Here is a 15,709-nt window from a genome sequence, read left to right as displayed (position 1 = left end):
TATCAGTGTATATTTATTTATAATTATCACATGTTAAGCCAAGGCGCAGACCGTGTAATGTACTGACTGATCAACTGCCCGACTGAACTATCGGCCGACGAAAAATCGATGGTCTGCGCCTAGGCCTAGTGTAGGATAACTAAGATACTTTTTCACGCAAAAACTAGTACTGAACGAATTTTGATGAAACATTAATCTAGCTATGATCTATGCCAAATTGCCAAGGCCCTTATGATGTGAAATGAAAAGACACTGAGAACTCCATTGTAACTTGTACTTTTTCTATCATTTAAGATGAGTTAAGTCTGTACAAAGTGATTTCGATGGTTTGCGTTATTGTTGTCCTATCAAAAATCTAATTATGCAAATAATTTGGGCCCTATCTGGGCTTATTCCACTATTCCCCATTGACAATCCCCGTCAACGGGGATTATGAACTTTTTGTTCACTATTCCCCGTTAACGGCAATTGGAGCTTATAATGTTAAAAATAAAATCCTATAATAACTTTTTGTTCACTATTCCCCGTTGACGGGGATTGTCAACGGGGAATAGTGGAATAAGCCCCTATCTGGTGGTGTAAATGTGCCCGGAAACTTTAAATTTGAGCCCTCAGCCGTTTCAGCAGCAGTATTCAATAAAAAACGGGTCTGCCATGTCTCCGAACTCGATTTTTGTGGGGCCGGCACTTAGGTTGAGTTGCACCAACTAACTTTAAAAATAAATTTGATAAATTGATACACGTCAAAAATCTGTCACTCCATACACAAAGCACAGGTTAATGTTATTGTTACGGTTAAAATAAGGTGGTGCAACTGAGTCTTATGTAGTTGGTAAAAGAGAGTTAGGCCCTTTTCACACGTCCCGGTTGCCGGCTAACCGGCGCCGGGTATCCGGTGGTGAAGTGTATGGGCATGGTACGTAGCTTTCACATGTTCCGGCGTAATTAATCCGGCATGCCCATACACTTCACGACCGGGTACCCGGCGCCGGTTAGCCGGCAACCGGGACGTGTGAAAAGAGCCTTACTGTTTTGTTACCAATAGGCTAGATGACAAAATATTAGACTCTTATTTTCTTTCACAATTAAATAATAACAGTGCTAACTTTTTTTTATGCTACCTACATCTAGTTGAAATGTCCCAATTGAATAAAACAAAAGTATTTTTTCAAATATTTTTTATTACGCTAAGGTAGTCTCAAATAAAAAATCATCAAATATATAATTTTCAATATGCACAGTTACATCTTTATACATGTAAATAATATAGTACATAACAAATAAATAATAAATAGTACCAAATTTCAGGATTTATCCATTAAGAAATTGTCGTTTGGTGAGAGTTATAATACAAAGTGACTTGACTAAATGCCAATTTGTATATTATGTGGGATACTCTTAAAATTGAAGAATAAATTTACATTATCTAAATTGTTGTTTTAATAGTCAATAATAAAATTATTTATATCAGTTAATAATGGCATTGTTCTTTGTTCAAAACGTAACATAATGTAACCAATTACTTTTCATCATCACCACCAACTAGCTTAACTTTATATAAACAATATAATATGGCCATATACGAATGAATAGGTAGATTTCACATTACACTTTCTTTTAGAAATAAACAATTGCAACATAATAATAAAACCTAAGCAATATTAACTTACTTAAGAATAATTTTCAATATCAAAACATTTATTCTAGAGGTTATTGCTTAATATTACAATAATATTTCTTAGTAGGTTGTATCGATTCTCAGTACAAAATGACACTTGTAATAAATGGGTTTCAATTAACTCGATTGTAATTACGTGGATTGTCTTTTGAGCATAAATTACCATCTGTCACTATCACAAGTCTTTAAATTCCAAATGACCGAAGCACATGGTATAATTTTGTTACTTTGACTAAACTACTGGCATGTCGTCTTGTACAATGAGGGCACGAGCGGACACCAGCTCCCCAGGCAAGTAACATTCGTTGTTCGAAACGCCCCCCCGAAAAATGTACGATCATGACGTATGCTCTCGTCAGGGTGCACGGACGCGTTATCTAAAGCTACGTAAATGTACTGATATCGTCCAAATGGATTCGCATATGGTAACGTCATCTACATATTGTCGTGCGAGCGAGACGAACTGTGGCTTTGTGGCGAAGTTACATTGGCTGCGGGCACCGGGCCGCGTGCGGTGTGCGTCATCACAGATCACAGGCGGCGCCACTACCAGTTGGCCATGCCGGGCTTGTTCAGCGTCATGAAGTATATCTGGCACGAGGAGCCGCCCTTGGCCGACGAGAAGAATACTTTGTCGTTGCGCTCGCACAAGAACTTGAGTCGTTGGGCCTTTTTGTGCATGAACACGCCGTCGAGGTGGCCGCTCTCGACGGAACGTATTTCGATTGCCTTGTTGCCCCAGCCCATGATTTGTCCTGTGCCGATGTAGGCTACTGAAGTGGGCATTTCTCCCCACTGCAACAAACAAAAAAAGTAATTATTAAAATGTACTAGCAACGAAACACATTTCAATATTAGCAATAACAAAATACACTAACCTGAAGAACAATATTTTTGCTAACACGTCCATTAGTATTCACATACACGCCTTCGTTGTCGTAGCATAACAATAACTGCATCCCATTGGAGTTCGGAAGAGGTACAATGCAATGTGGTACAATGGCTCCCTGTGTCTGAAAAAAATAGTATCAAATACATTTTGTTGAGGCTAAGAAATTTAATGAAGCATCTTTAAACCTTTGAACTTGCATGCTTGATAGAGTTTAAAAAAGCCAATTATTTAAACAATACACTTACATGCTTCGGAATATAAATGTCATAGACAGTGGCAGTGTCCAAGTCAACAGCGTGGAAACCATCGGCAGAGCCATAAATTACTTTCAGTCTTGTTTCTTCTTCAATGGTAAGATCTACTAAAAGAGGCCTGAAAAAAGTTATGAAGTGAGTATGATAATGTTTAAAATAAATCAATGACTAATGTTAACAAATGACATACCTATGCTGTAGCTCTCCAAAGTTTTTGAAAGCCATGAATTTGTGATAGGGCTTAGGAGCCCAGGCGTATATCTCAATAGAATCCTTGAGAGCAATTACAAGGAATTTGATTCGTTGATATTTCACAATGCGGAAGTGGACTGCTCCTTGCAGCTCACCAACGTTGATCCAACCATTCCTCCTTTCCGCTTGCTGTAATAAGAGTTCAAACATTAAAATTCGTTACATTGTTAATAATTCGATTAAAATAAGAGGTGCTTCTACTCACATCACTTAATCCATCGGTGCGCAGTATTTTTGACTTGAGCCAACTGAGATAGTACACTCGGACGCGGTTCTTCTTGCCGGATACCGTCACGAGAATGTTCTGTCCTTCTAGCACTTCCATTTGTTGGAAGCGGCGTCGTGAGATCAATTGATAAACTTTGCCTTGTCCAGAGCGGTCAAGTAGCATCAATCCATTTTCCGTTCCGATTAGTAAGTTGACTCCTGTGGAATGAGTGTAGCTTATTAGAATAAATATTACGCTATTATAATATTATGCCAAAACTAGGTAGAGTTACGAAATTATTTATGTTGAAATTGTATAGTAAGTAAGTTACAGTAGCTGGCTACAGTTACAGCTACATATTTCCGTTTTCTCTTTCGCTCTCATAAAATAGTGATGCTTAACTTAGCAATAGAACGAGACGACCATGATCGAAAATGTGTAGCTGAAACTATGGCCCACTGTACAGGCGACAGCACATCAGGCAGCTAAGTTTTGCAAAAATTATCTATTTTTTTTTTAAAAGATTATTATCAGCAATTTGTATTGCCCAAATTACTAATAGTCCCGTTAGCCCCTCGTGTTAAGCTAAATGAGAATGTTACGAGTGGGCTCACCACAATAGTCGAGCGGCACGGTGGATATATTATATTAAGATGCTACAATGCTCATTTTACTCTGATGTGCCGTCGCAAGTTTGAATGTGGAATACCAAAACGCTCGCCACTAACCCCAGAGCGCCGCGCAGAGTATCTCCGAGTTGAACCGCTTCTTGTACTTCCTGATCTCGGGCGTGTCGGAGCTGAGGTCGTGGCCGGTGGGCGTGACGTTGACGTTGACGTGCGACTCGCGGCGCGACGCGTTGCCGGAGCCGCCGGTGCCGCTGCCGGCCGAGCCCGCGCCGAAGCCGAACGTGAGGAAGGAGCGCTGCTTCTGTTGCAGGGGGAGGAACTGTTGCGAGCCCACCGACGAGCTCGACGGCGACTGCTGCAGCGCGCCCGCCACGAACGACTTGGACGGCGTGGACTGCGCCGAGGGGGGGGACGGGTGGTGGTGGTGGGGGAGGGGCATGCCCCCGGCAATCGCTTGCCTGTACTGTGGAAGACCAAATTAGTATTACTTTACATTCTCATTTGAAAACTCAATTATATGCAAATTTCAATTGATGTGAATATTACTCGATTTTTTAACTTCGATGCCGTTCGATCGTGATCATTGACACTTAAATCTAAACATTAATAAGTGATGTTAGTCAGGTAAGTCCATCTCCCAGTTATTAGTGGTCATATTCAATACAGTTGGAAAGTTATTTGCTCATTGCTATTATCTACAAAATCATGACTTAATATGACACATGACAGTATGAATGATTGCAGGCAATGATCAGATTATATTTGGCATTCCTCGAGTGTGGATTCATTCCATTCATCAATGATAATTTTATGAATGTCCTAAAACCTTGTATGTTGACAATAAGTCATTTGACTTGTAAATTTTGATAAAAAATAAGATTGTAGTGTCATCTCAATTAGTTTTAAAACCAATTTTGTCATTTAAATTTTGAGGCAGTATGGCAAAGCGCCTTTGCTTTCCTGCTATCTTTGATTTCTACAAATTTTGTCCTTATGGTAAAGTTTGTCCATAAAATTTATGTTTTTTTTAGTTCTATAACAATTTAACAGACTGTGAAGTTTTGTTTAGTATACAATATACATGGCCCCGTACGTTCTTCATCCGCAAGCGGGAGGCAGCCCGCGTGCTCCCAGTCCTAGGACCCGCGACCATTGTTTACAAAGTTATTAATTAAGCCTCAAAATACTTCACTACCTAAAGCTAGGGCATATTCATACGCATTGATGGTCAACATAATCAATCCGATACAAATGAAAGCATCTAGAAAATGCATAAATAGGAAGAAATGATACAGATTTATTATAACAAACAACAATCTATGAGAACCTTTAGAAGCGCTTCGTTGCAACTCGATGGATACTTACTGATTGGCAACAGTCGTCGGCGAACCGGTCGCGGTCGGGCTCCGGGTGTTGGCATGATTGACAACGATTATACATTAATACGGTAAACCAAAAGCACGAAACCACACGGGACCCGCTCTCCTCGGGGGCTCCCAAAACTAGCGTCCAGTTACAAATATCAAGACTTTCAGTGTTAAAGGGAAGCTACTGAATGGGCTATGGAATAAATAAAAGTGATTGGACAAGATTCGGGATTTGTTTTGGTAGCCCCTTATGTTAACACTCATTAGGCAATTTTATGAGCCAACAATTTAAAGATTCAAATTGTATAATTAGGTATAATGTTTTATAAGCGCCCATTTGGGAGATTGTATGATAGTACATGGATAGATGTTGCGAATATAATCCCATGAAATTATATAGAAAATGATTATGTATTTTAATTAAAGATACTATAAAATTATTCTATGTATTGTCAGTGTTTGGTCTGAGTTATGATAATGAATTTGTTCTATGCATAGTATACAAACTCTAACTAGACGTAAGTAATCAATGGTTAAAATGTGTTCTACTTTTTTGGCAAAAATACAGAAGATTTATAGCTGATTATTGCAGATGTAATGCTCATCACACCATATTAGGTGTTCAGCGACGTTAATCGATATCAATTAACCTATCTCGTATCAGAAAAACAAGACAATAGAAAACAATTTCATTGTTATCGCGCTAAGATGCGGAAAGATAATCCAGTTTGTCGCCTTTAACGCGTGTTTTGCATCAACAAATAGATGAATACAACATGAGAATGGGTTAAGTAATTGAATTGCTAAAGTGAAGTTTCTCAGACCAAATCCCGACATCAAGCAGTTTCTACGCTGTATGTGTAGCGAGTGTAAGGCTAGGCTATCATGAGTCTGCTCAACGGGCGAGCGTGTGAGCGGTACAGTGGTCGTGTATCTCACCTCCTCGCTGGTGGACTTGTCGTGGCGCGGCGGCGTGGTGGGCTGGCCCGCCTGGCTCACCAAGTCGGGGAGCACGGAGCTGGTGCGAGCCCCGCTGCCGTCATTCGCGCCACTCGATCGACCCTGCGCATAAAGCCGGTTTACATAACACGGGCGCAATATTTTGGCTGCCTGGCCATTGGAAGAGGTCCTCTTCTTCAAGAGGACCTATATTGAGCAATAGGAAGACGGCCAGCCTATAGCGAGGTTTATGCCATCAATCCCTATTTTTAAGTGACCAATATGGTAACACATAACAGGAATTTTGTTTTCTTAGGGGTCTCTTTTAGTGATCGATGGTGAAAACGGGCATTAGACTAGCAATTAAACTTGCAGAAGTTGACTTTCGCAAGCTGTTTGCCACTGTGTAAATAGCTGTGGCAAGCTAAATTCTGCAAGATTTACAGTGGTGACAGTTTGCGGAAGTCAACTTCTGCAAATATTGCTACTCTAAAACTCGCTTGTACGCGATTGGATTGGATTGGATACGCATCACGATATACTCTTATCGTAGATTTTAGCGGTAAATGTATGGGCTTATCATGTAAAATTGATAAAATGCCTGGATAAGTTTATATCGTGGCTCACATCCTAGGCTAGCCGGTCGCAGTGTAGAGACTTGGTAAATGTGGTCTTCTGCTGCACTTTAGTGGACAAGCAGCCAAGACTCGTTTTGTGATACAAATGTCAAAACTTAATTCACACTCAAGATAGAATCGAATCTGTAATTAATTGAATTTGGAAGTTGGAGTATTCACAGACTTGAATGTAATATTAAGTGTAGATTCATAATAAGGGCCTTAAACGCAACATCACAATTTTACGCTATTGATCAAAACAAGAACAAGAGTAATATCTATAACTAAGTAATGGATTGATGAATGTTACAATGACTAGTATTATTAATAATTTCTCAGCATCAGAGCGTGACAAACACAAACAATGCACAGCCATACATGCAATAAACACATTCACAAAAACTGTAGATATCCTTTTCAGCTTCGACATGTCGTTAGGCGGTCATTCCCAAACTTGTTAATAGTTGGAGGTGTCGTGGGTCGGTCTCCTAGGCTCGTTATTTAGACGTCGCACTTCTGGCAGGAAGACGGTATTCGCGCGCACAGACTAATGGACAAGGTTAGGAACTCTTTGTGACTAGTGTTATGGTCAGTTAGTCTGAAATGAAGCTGTTATGTGCAAACTAAAATGATAAAATAATGAAGAATATATTATATTGATTAAAATCTAATTATTCCAGATCCCGAAGTGGTCAATGTAAATGTAAATATAAATTAAATAAATACGCCTATGAATGTATTTATTATTTAATCACGCCAATATGTAAGACGTGTGAGCAATATTAATTGTTACAACAAAATCAACCATTCAAGTTTTAATTCTACAGAAAGCCATTTCTCTATAACTACACCTCCACTGGTTAATCTACATAAATATACGTTAACTATATACCACACCAATTTTAAAACACAGAATCTTCATTCACTCATTTATTTATGGGAGACAATAACAATTTATATCTTGTTACAAATAAATTTAAAGTAATATAACCCAAAAGGACATAATAAAAAAAACAAGTTAGTTTATGAAGATATAGAGATATAAAGTGTAAATTATCTTGAATTAGTTATCTATTATTATAAATACAGACTTGTATGGTATAAAGGACGCATTTTTATGTAGGTTTGGACTAGATTTGTTATATTTTTTAATAGCATCGCTTACACGCACAGTCGAGTAACCATGTTAACCATTCCCACACAGATGTAATACAAACCAAAACCAGAATACAGATATAGGACTAACGTTCTTTCACTAATGGTTAGTAATAACTAGGTTAGAAATCGAACCCCATACCAAAATGTAAGTATGATAAATTCATTAATCAAACTATCCTGAGCGGGGAAGCAATTTACCTTATCCTGTGCGAGTACCGCTTCCTGCCCACTCGACATAAGCTCAGAGTGCCGATTGTAATGTGAGTTTCTTCGGAATACTATGTCAGATTCAGTCTTTTCTCTGCGGGGCCTGACGATGCTGGCATCGGGCGCAGGCGTGGCGGTATCGGCGGTGACGTCAGGCGCGCCCGCGAAGCACACGCTTGACGCAGGTGAATCGCTGTTGACGGAACTCTGCCGACTCGGCGTGCTATTCTCGCTATCTTGCCTGATCAGCGCCGCCACCGTCTTCAGAGCGTCAATCGGATTATTCGCCGACACCTTTCTATCGCTCCCCTTCTTATCACTCTTCTTCACCTCGCCCTGCGCCGACATCTTCAGACTGTCGTTCATCTTTATAAAATCAGTCAATATCGGCTCGCCCGAGGCCGGCGACTTGATCACTTGCTTCCGCGAATTGTTAAATATGCCACTGGATCTCAGCTGCTTGCTCGCTCCGACCTGACTTTCGTGCTTAGGAAAGTATATGGCGGAGTGTCGCGTGCTGGGCAAAGGAAAAAAATCGGAGTTCTCCCTTCTGAACCCTCTAAAGAATCTGTTTGGAGAGTTCAACTCCGCGTCTTGTTCCTTCTTGTATTTGATGATGTCGGAGAGTTTGTCCTGGGTGGATTTCTCGCTGTGTTTCTGTGGTTGCGGTTGCTTGTGGCGGGCGGGCGGCGTGTTGTTGGCCTTGAATTGGGACCAGGGGTCTTCGCGTCGCGGCGGGGGCGTAGGCTCGACACGCGGCGTTTCTTTCTTCTCGCCCTTGCCTTCTGCATTCCGCGAGGGGAAAAACCGCGCGAAGTCCCAATCCTTCAGGAGCACCGCCTCGTCAACGTCCGACTGCCGTTTATCGGTTTCCGTATTCTCTTTCTGGTGTTTTTTCGAACATGTCCGATACAAAAAGTACACGTAAATAATAAAAACAAAAATAAAACATGAAAATGTTAGGGATTGTGCTCACTAATCTTACTTTGGCGTGAGAAGCTATAATTTAGATGTTTGCTTTCAGTCCTACCTGAACATTATAAAGTGGCACAGCGACAATCTTGCGGGACGCTGTGGTGTATTCAAGAATGAAATTGCTTAAGTAACTAGTTTTATGTACAAATCCATTATCCTCAACCTCATGCGACCTCAAGTACTTCCCCAACCTCATAATGCCTTACATTAAGTTTTGAAGCTAATCAAAAAAGGTTTTTGCAAACCGGGTGCATGTTTTTCTTATTTTAATTAAAGTCGAATCAAAATCCGCGCAAGAATGTCGCTGTAACTTAATGTCACTGATGCTGCAGTATGATTTAAATTTCTTATTTGGCGACTCTGGAGCTTAGCCCAAGCATCGCAATCATTTAAAATCGTTGTTACATTCTTGCGATATGAAATTTAGATTCGAAACTATGAAAATTGAAAAATAAGGCTCAGTTATATCTATTACTTGCAGTCAGACGCTGCAAAGTCGCCAATGTGACTTGATACAGGTGATAGAAACACATTCACAATATTATATTGAAGTAGTTGTAAACATATCTATAACCTACTTAGAAATGTCAAATAATGTAGCATCTTCACAAATACGCGAATGTGTTTCTAATCAGGCAGTTCCAAATGCACCCTCACGATCGTGTCATCTCGGTCTTAAACTTACCCGCTTCATCACGAGCGTGCGGTCTGGGTGTGGCTCGTCGTCGTCGGGCGTGGGCGGCAGCGGGCGCGTGGGCGCTCCGCCGGCGCCGCCGCCGTCCTCCGACACCGCGCTCAGGCCCGGTCTGTAGCAGAACTCGGGACTGACAAGCGAACGAAACGGAACCAAAAAAACGGGGCAAACGAAAAGGTAAACGCAAATCAAAAGTAACAGAAAGGGTAATGGTTAGTGTACACGGAAATAAAAGTGTGGGAAACATGATTGTGAATGAATTAAATGTTTTGACTACACTACTAAACGAAATAATAATGTTCATCAATGTTGAAATGAAAGGTAATAAATTTGGTTAAACCACCGATGGTTGTCGGTTTTGTGTTCAACAAAAGTAATATAAACAAATGTGATAATGTTGTTGTATCAAATTAAAAATACGACATCCAGAAAGCAGGTATATCAGCCAGATATCGATATCACCAGTCGCCACTGCGATCTAATATGCAATCGGCGCCATCTTTCGGTCACAGTCGTTACTATCTGTAACGTGGCGTGCTACTTACAGCGGTTTGGGCGGGTCGCTGGCGAGCAGGGTGCCGTCGTTGCGCACGCGGCCGCCGCTCTCCTCCGCGTCCGAGTCGCTGTCCGACTCGTCGAACGTCGGCTCCGGCGGGTTGCGCTCCACGGGAGGACCTAGCATTACATACCATTTTATACCTTATAATAAAATAGGTAGAATTCAAAATAATTTAACACATCATAACATCCAAAACGAATTAAGTACTTGTAAATTCGATCACACATTCGTAAGTGTACCAATAGTTTTAAGCATTTTTATACCGTTTTAAGCATCTAAATTCTCACTTGGAATAAAAAGTGACATAATTTTTTGGTTGTCACACACCATGTTATGATTTAGAAAACATGTAAGGGCACGTACCTTGCCCATTAGTAGGTGCACGCGGAGGTCGATTGGGCGGCTCGTTGCCTGACACCACTCCCAGTTCGTTGAGTTGTGCAGCCAACTTATCCAAATCCTGAAAATTTTATAGCATTCACTACAATTCTTAATTTTTCTTAACAAAATATGAACTACAACATCCATATAAACTGGTTTTCTACTCGTGCATATTTAGTAAAACCTTGGGAAGCAAGAACATGTACAATAAAGCATTGCAATAAATAAAGATAAACCAACCTCTGGTCTTCGCGGAGGAAGCTGCAGTTGAAGATTACATTGGAGTGCAAAGTAATGTAACAGCGTGACATGGAAATAAAACAAATACGCAAATAAAACAAACGATTACAACAACTTGTATTGAAATGGATATAATATTGTCATAAATTAGCTAACACCAAATGATGAATTCGTATTTGTGTAAATTAAAATTTCTTAATACATTGTAGAATAGTAACTTACTATGTTATGTTTAAAAAATCTCTAAGCAATTTCGGGGATAAGGATGACAAATCTAAAGTAAAAAGTCCATTATGCAGCATATTGAGATGACAATAAAATAAACAAACAGAATGAAATTGAACAGCCTCGTTACTGCTATCAAATAATCTTTAAAAAAATACATTTACATGGTTTACAAAATACCCTGTTTGTACTTTGTCAGAAGTAAGAGTTAAAGAATCATCATTTCGTATTGTCTAAACATAGATTTAATAAAAATAAGTCTACCATGCACTAGCATACAGTACAGTACGCACCATAGGCTTGAACATGTGGTGCGAGCCGCGCTGCGGCGGCTGCGGGCCGCTGGCGGGCGGCGTCCCGTTGTTAGAGCCCGAGCTGTTGGACGAGCCTGACGACTTCGGCGTCGGGGGCAGAGGCCTGCCACATTACATCCAAAATCAAAATTATTTTTATTTGTTTAGACTAATTAAATTAGTACTTACAAATCGTCAAATGCTCTTAAGGAGCCTATACACGTCTCATTCTTTTTTTGCTCTACCAGCGCTTCGAGACAAACATTTGGCAAGTGCTGAGAAGAAGCGCCGCAACAAACTCAGTCACCACTGTCTGCCTGTTTAATCCAAATATCTAGCTGTATTATTTGGCGAAAAAACTTACTAATTCGTACTAAAAAACATTCGTTATCCGATTTCATTTCCGTTGATTAAAGCGACGCTCAGATGGTTGCGCGATGACGTGTCTTCAATGTGATATCATGGATTTTTTACTTATTTTATGCCCGATGAGAATGCTTAAATTGTACCACTTCAACTTATTACGATCTTATGATCAGCTTTCTGAGCTCTACATTAAAGATAATTGATCTCACAACCATCTGAATCTAGCTTTAAAATAAAACTACACTACTTTTGATTTCTTCAGCTGATTTTTACTAATCCCGGGAGTTACAGTCACTGAGCATTTTTATCTTGTATTATTCATTCATTTAATCATGCAGTTTTTTAATGTTTGTAACCTATGTTAGCACAAAACAAATTAATTGAAATCCGGGTTCTAATTACTTGATGACAAAGGCATTTCACTGTAATATTTTAGTGGATGTAGGATACGTAGATTGATGACATGTTCTGGGGAAAGATGCAGCATTAAAATGTATTTAGCTTGTAAATAAATAATGATATTTACCTATATCTATTAGGTTGCTGTGTTTGTGGGTCTGGCACTACAATCAGTCTTTGTGGAATGGAAGGCCTCGCCGGCGGGCCAGGTTCTAGAGTCCGACAAACGACAAATGTTAATAAACAATGCAAATAACGTCACGTGGTCACATGAAGTTAGGAACGTCGGTTACCTGGTATCTCCTCCCGCTCCTCGCGTTTACTGTTGCGTTTAGGCGGCGGCTGCGGCTGTGGGGGCTCCGCGGGAGCTCTGGGTTAAGAAACAGTTAATTGAGGACGAACACAGTTAATAGGCAGTTTTAGTTTGATTCATCATTAGCTTCGAAAAATTCTTGCAGTTAGAAACACTTCACTGATTTATGTCTATTTGTAATGATTTTGCTAATGGCTTTCTCAAAAAGATCATTATCTGCAGTAAACACTGCACTTTGTTAAAACACACTTTATAAACCTTAGCATGTGATGGTAATTGGTGAGCACTTACCATCACAGATGGAGACTGCTATCCCAGTGGCTATGAAAACAAAAGACACTCACCGTCCCTCCTGTATCTGTTGGAAGTTGCGGCGCAGCGTGTCGCCGCCCTGGTGCGCCGCGGCGTTGTGCACGATGGAAGAGGGCTCCCCAGCGATCGCATTCTCCTCTTCTTCGCCCTCAGATCCCGAGTATTTGTAGTCTTCGCGGACCGAATTGTCCTGCTTTCTCTTTTTACACCTATCTATGTGATCCTTCAACTGTATTCTCACTTGTCTTTCGGTAGGTTGGTCCCTGAACAATGGAGTTTTAATAACTAAATAAAAATTAGAAGTTACAGCTAAAATATAAGTTTAAAGAAGACAAACCTAGTTCATTACTTTTTAAAACATGTTAGTCTGACTCATTTGTTATTTTGACTTGCTACATTTTGTTGATGCTGTTACCTGTTAGTAATGTTTTAAATATCCTCATTAATCACTTACCTGATGAAGGGATGCTTTAGAAGCTGCTCAGTATAAGGCCGTTGATGATAATCCTTGACAAGAACAGTCTCAATAAAACTATGAAATTTCTTAGCCCATTTTTTGGATTTGAGACGAGGAGGCGGATTTCTGAAATATGAGAATTATATTAGAACAAATGAAGTTCTACATTAGGTTGCTGTGAACATATTTGTATAAATTCACTTACCTTGGAATAAGAAAGAGAGCACGCATAGGATGGAGATCACAGAGAGGTGGCTGACTCTCAGCCATCTCCAAGGCAGTGATGCCAAGAGACCAAAGATCAGAGCGGTTGTCATAGGTGGCATCCGGATTCTCATCACAGGCAATGACTTCTGGCGCCATCCAGTAAGGTGTACCAATGAATGTATTCCTTCTACCGATGGTCCTATCAAGTTGTGCTGACACACCAAAATCCACTAAAAACCAAATAAAAACAATCAATACAATATGTCAAGTACATTTGAGCAAATAAAAAATAGAGATTTAGCATACCAAGTTTAACTTCAGCATTGTCAGTCAACAAGACATTTTGTCCTTTGATATCCCTGTGGATGACTTTGTTTGAGTGCAGGTAGCTTAGACCTCTCAAGATTTCTCTGCAAATGTAAGAGATCCATTCTTCTTTCAAAGATTGTCCTTTGGTTGATTTCACCAAATCCGTCACTGAACCTGTGTTTACATTATAAAAAGGTTTATTGCATACTCATAGATCGAGCTTTAATTTAAATCAAAGATGATTAAATAAATTCAATGTGACGTACCAGCACCACAATACTCCATGACTAACCAAAGTTGGTCATCTTTGCCGGGGGGACTTTTCTTAATAAATGCACCATAATAAGTAGCTATATTTCGATGGTTAGAGTACTTTTTCAGAACATTTATCTCAAGTTTGATTTCTTCCTCTTCATCTTGTGTGACGTCCATAACCTTGATGGCGGCAAGTTGGCCAGTTTTGGTGTGGCGGCCCTGAAGATAGTAAACCCAATTAATATTTAAGTACCTTATTTAGTATTTCCATTTCATTATGTTGTAAATATCATTATTTATCATTACAGATAACTTACTAAGAAGTATGTGAATGATGATAGTAATGGGCATGATATCAATCTATAATTTAGGTTCATGACACACAAATGATAAATACTAGTAAGTAAATAAACTGTTTGAATTTACATATAGATCTACTAATTTACTATTACTGCAATGTTTAATGATTGATATTCTCAGTTGTAAACATGTTTTTATTCAAATAATCAATTCATAATCAGCTAGTAAAAAGTGAAGTTAGATTTTTTAAACAAATTTTATCATCACATACAAAATATGAAAATACTAGATATATTTTTAAATACCTAGTTGTATATTGAACCAGATTCTGCATATTATAGTTAACAGAATAACTAAACTTAAAAGTGGGGGCTATCTGAAAGTAAGATTCATAGTTACATTATCACTCTCGAGGTATGATGATGACATTACCTACATTCATTGACATTCATAGCTTGACTCTCTAATTGTACAGCTTTCATTGAAGCCTATTAACTTTAATAAGTTCCCCAGGAGAGTTGATCTAATAAGCAGATGGACATTTATCAGATGCAATGAAATAAGTTTTGTGTCATTTCACAGGTATTGTTACTAGAGTATTTTCCCAGTGAAGGGCTACTTGCACTTTCATAGTAGAATAAGATTAATGTTACCTTGTACACTTGGCCATATGTGCCATTTCCGACAACTTCTATGAGTTCGAAAATGCCAGCAGGATCCTGAAATGAATACGGGCAATTAAACTGGAGATAAAGGTTGATATACTTTTCTGTAAAGTGAACCTATACCTATGATTCACGCCCTGTGAGATCATTGCCCTTTAGTCGGATTTTATAAAATGTTACACGTAAGGAGGCTGCTAATCTATAGGCCTTTAGTTGCTCCTATTCTTAAAATGCTTTTAAAACATACCTTTAGAGCGCTGAGGTCAATGTCGTCCAATGAACAATTTACAGACGGTGCCAGTTGATGCGCCATTTTGAGTATATTGTCACACACGAAGACAAAGCACGGGAGCCTCACATCAATGTATAACAAGTAAAAAAAGCACTAAACTATGACATTGGCAAAGGGATTATTAATATTGTTGTATTAAATGTATAAATGATTTAAGAGACACATTGTTTACACCTAAATTTTGAGTAAATTACAGATACACAATTCGTATGTCGCACACACACCCGGCAGAGATGCCAGAATTGCCAGATTTATTTTATTTAGTG

At 39.4% G+C, this 15,709-nt stretch overlaps 1 protein-coding gene across 3 annotated transcripts; it reads right to left on the bottom strand.

The window, feature by feature from the left end:
• Positions 1 to 1,883: 1,883 nt before the first annotated feature.
• On the bottom strand, positions 1,884 to 15,709 carry LOC135082048 (serine/threonine-protein kinase mig-15). 3 transcript variants are annotated; one of them, XM_063976803.1, is made up of 22 exons: positions 15,399 to 15,709; positions 15,140 to 15,205; positions 14,198 to 14,405; positions 13,929 to 14,105; positions 13,621 to 13,852; positions 13,413 to 13,541; positions 12,991 to 13,221; positions 12,627 to 12,703; positions 12,461 to 12,545; positions 11,569 to 11,692; positions 11,051 to 11,071; positions 10,793 to 10,889; positions 10,416 to 10,545; positions 9,862 to 9,982; positions 8,193 to 9,086; positions 6,220 to 6,342; positions 4,013 to 4,376; positions 3,282 to 3,502; positions 3,015 to 3,205; positions 2,816 to 2,942; positions 2,557 to 2,691; positions 1,884 to 2,473 (listed from the first exon to the last, which is right to left on the bottom strand). In XM_063976803.1, exons 1-22 carry the CDS (start codon positions 15,462 to 15,464, stop codon positions 2,225 to 2,227), a joined length of 4,068 nt encoding a protein of 1,355 aa, XP_063832873.1. In that variant the 5' UTR covers positions 15,465 to 15,709; the 3' UTR covers positions 1,884 to 2,224. The 3 variants fall into 3 exon arrangements, with proteins under 3 accessions (XP_063832873.1, XP_063832879.1, XP_063832886.1); XM_063976809.1 differs by having other exon boundaries at positions 2,557 to 2,685; XM_063976816.1 differs by lacking the exon at positions 8,193 to 9,086 and having other exon boundaries at positions 15,399 to 15,707.

This window comes from Ostrinia nubilalis, chromosome 2 (assembly GCF_963855985.1).
Source record: "Ostrinia nubilalis chromosome 2, ilOstNubi1.1, whole genome shotgun sequence".
NCBI lineage: Eukaryota > Metazoa > Arthropoda > Insecta > Lepidoptera > Crambidae > Ostrinia > Ostrinia nubilalis.
Note: the sequence above shows the minus strand (reverse complement) of the source record. Positions and strands in the feature narration are given on the sequence as shown.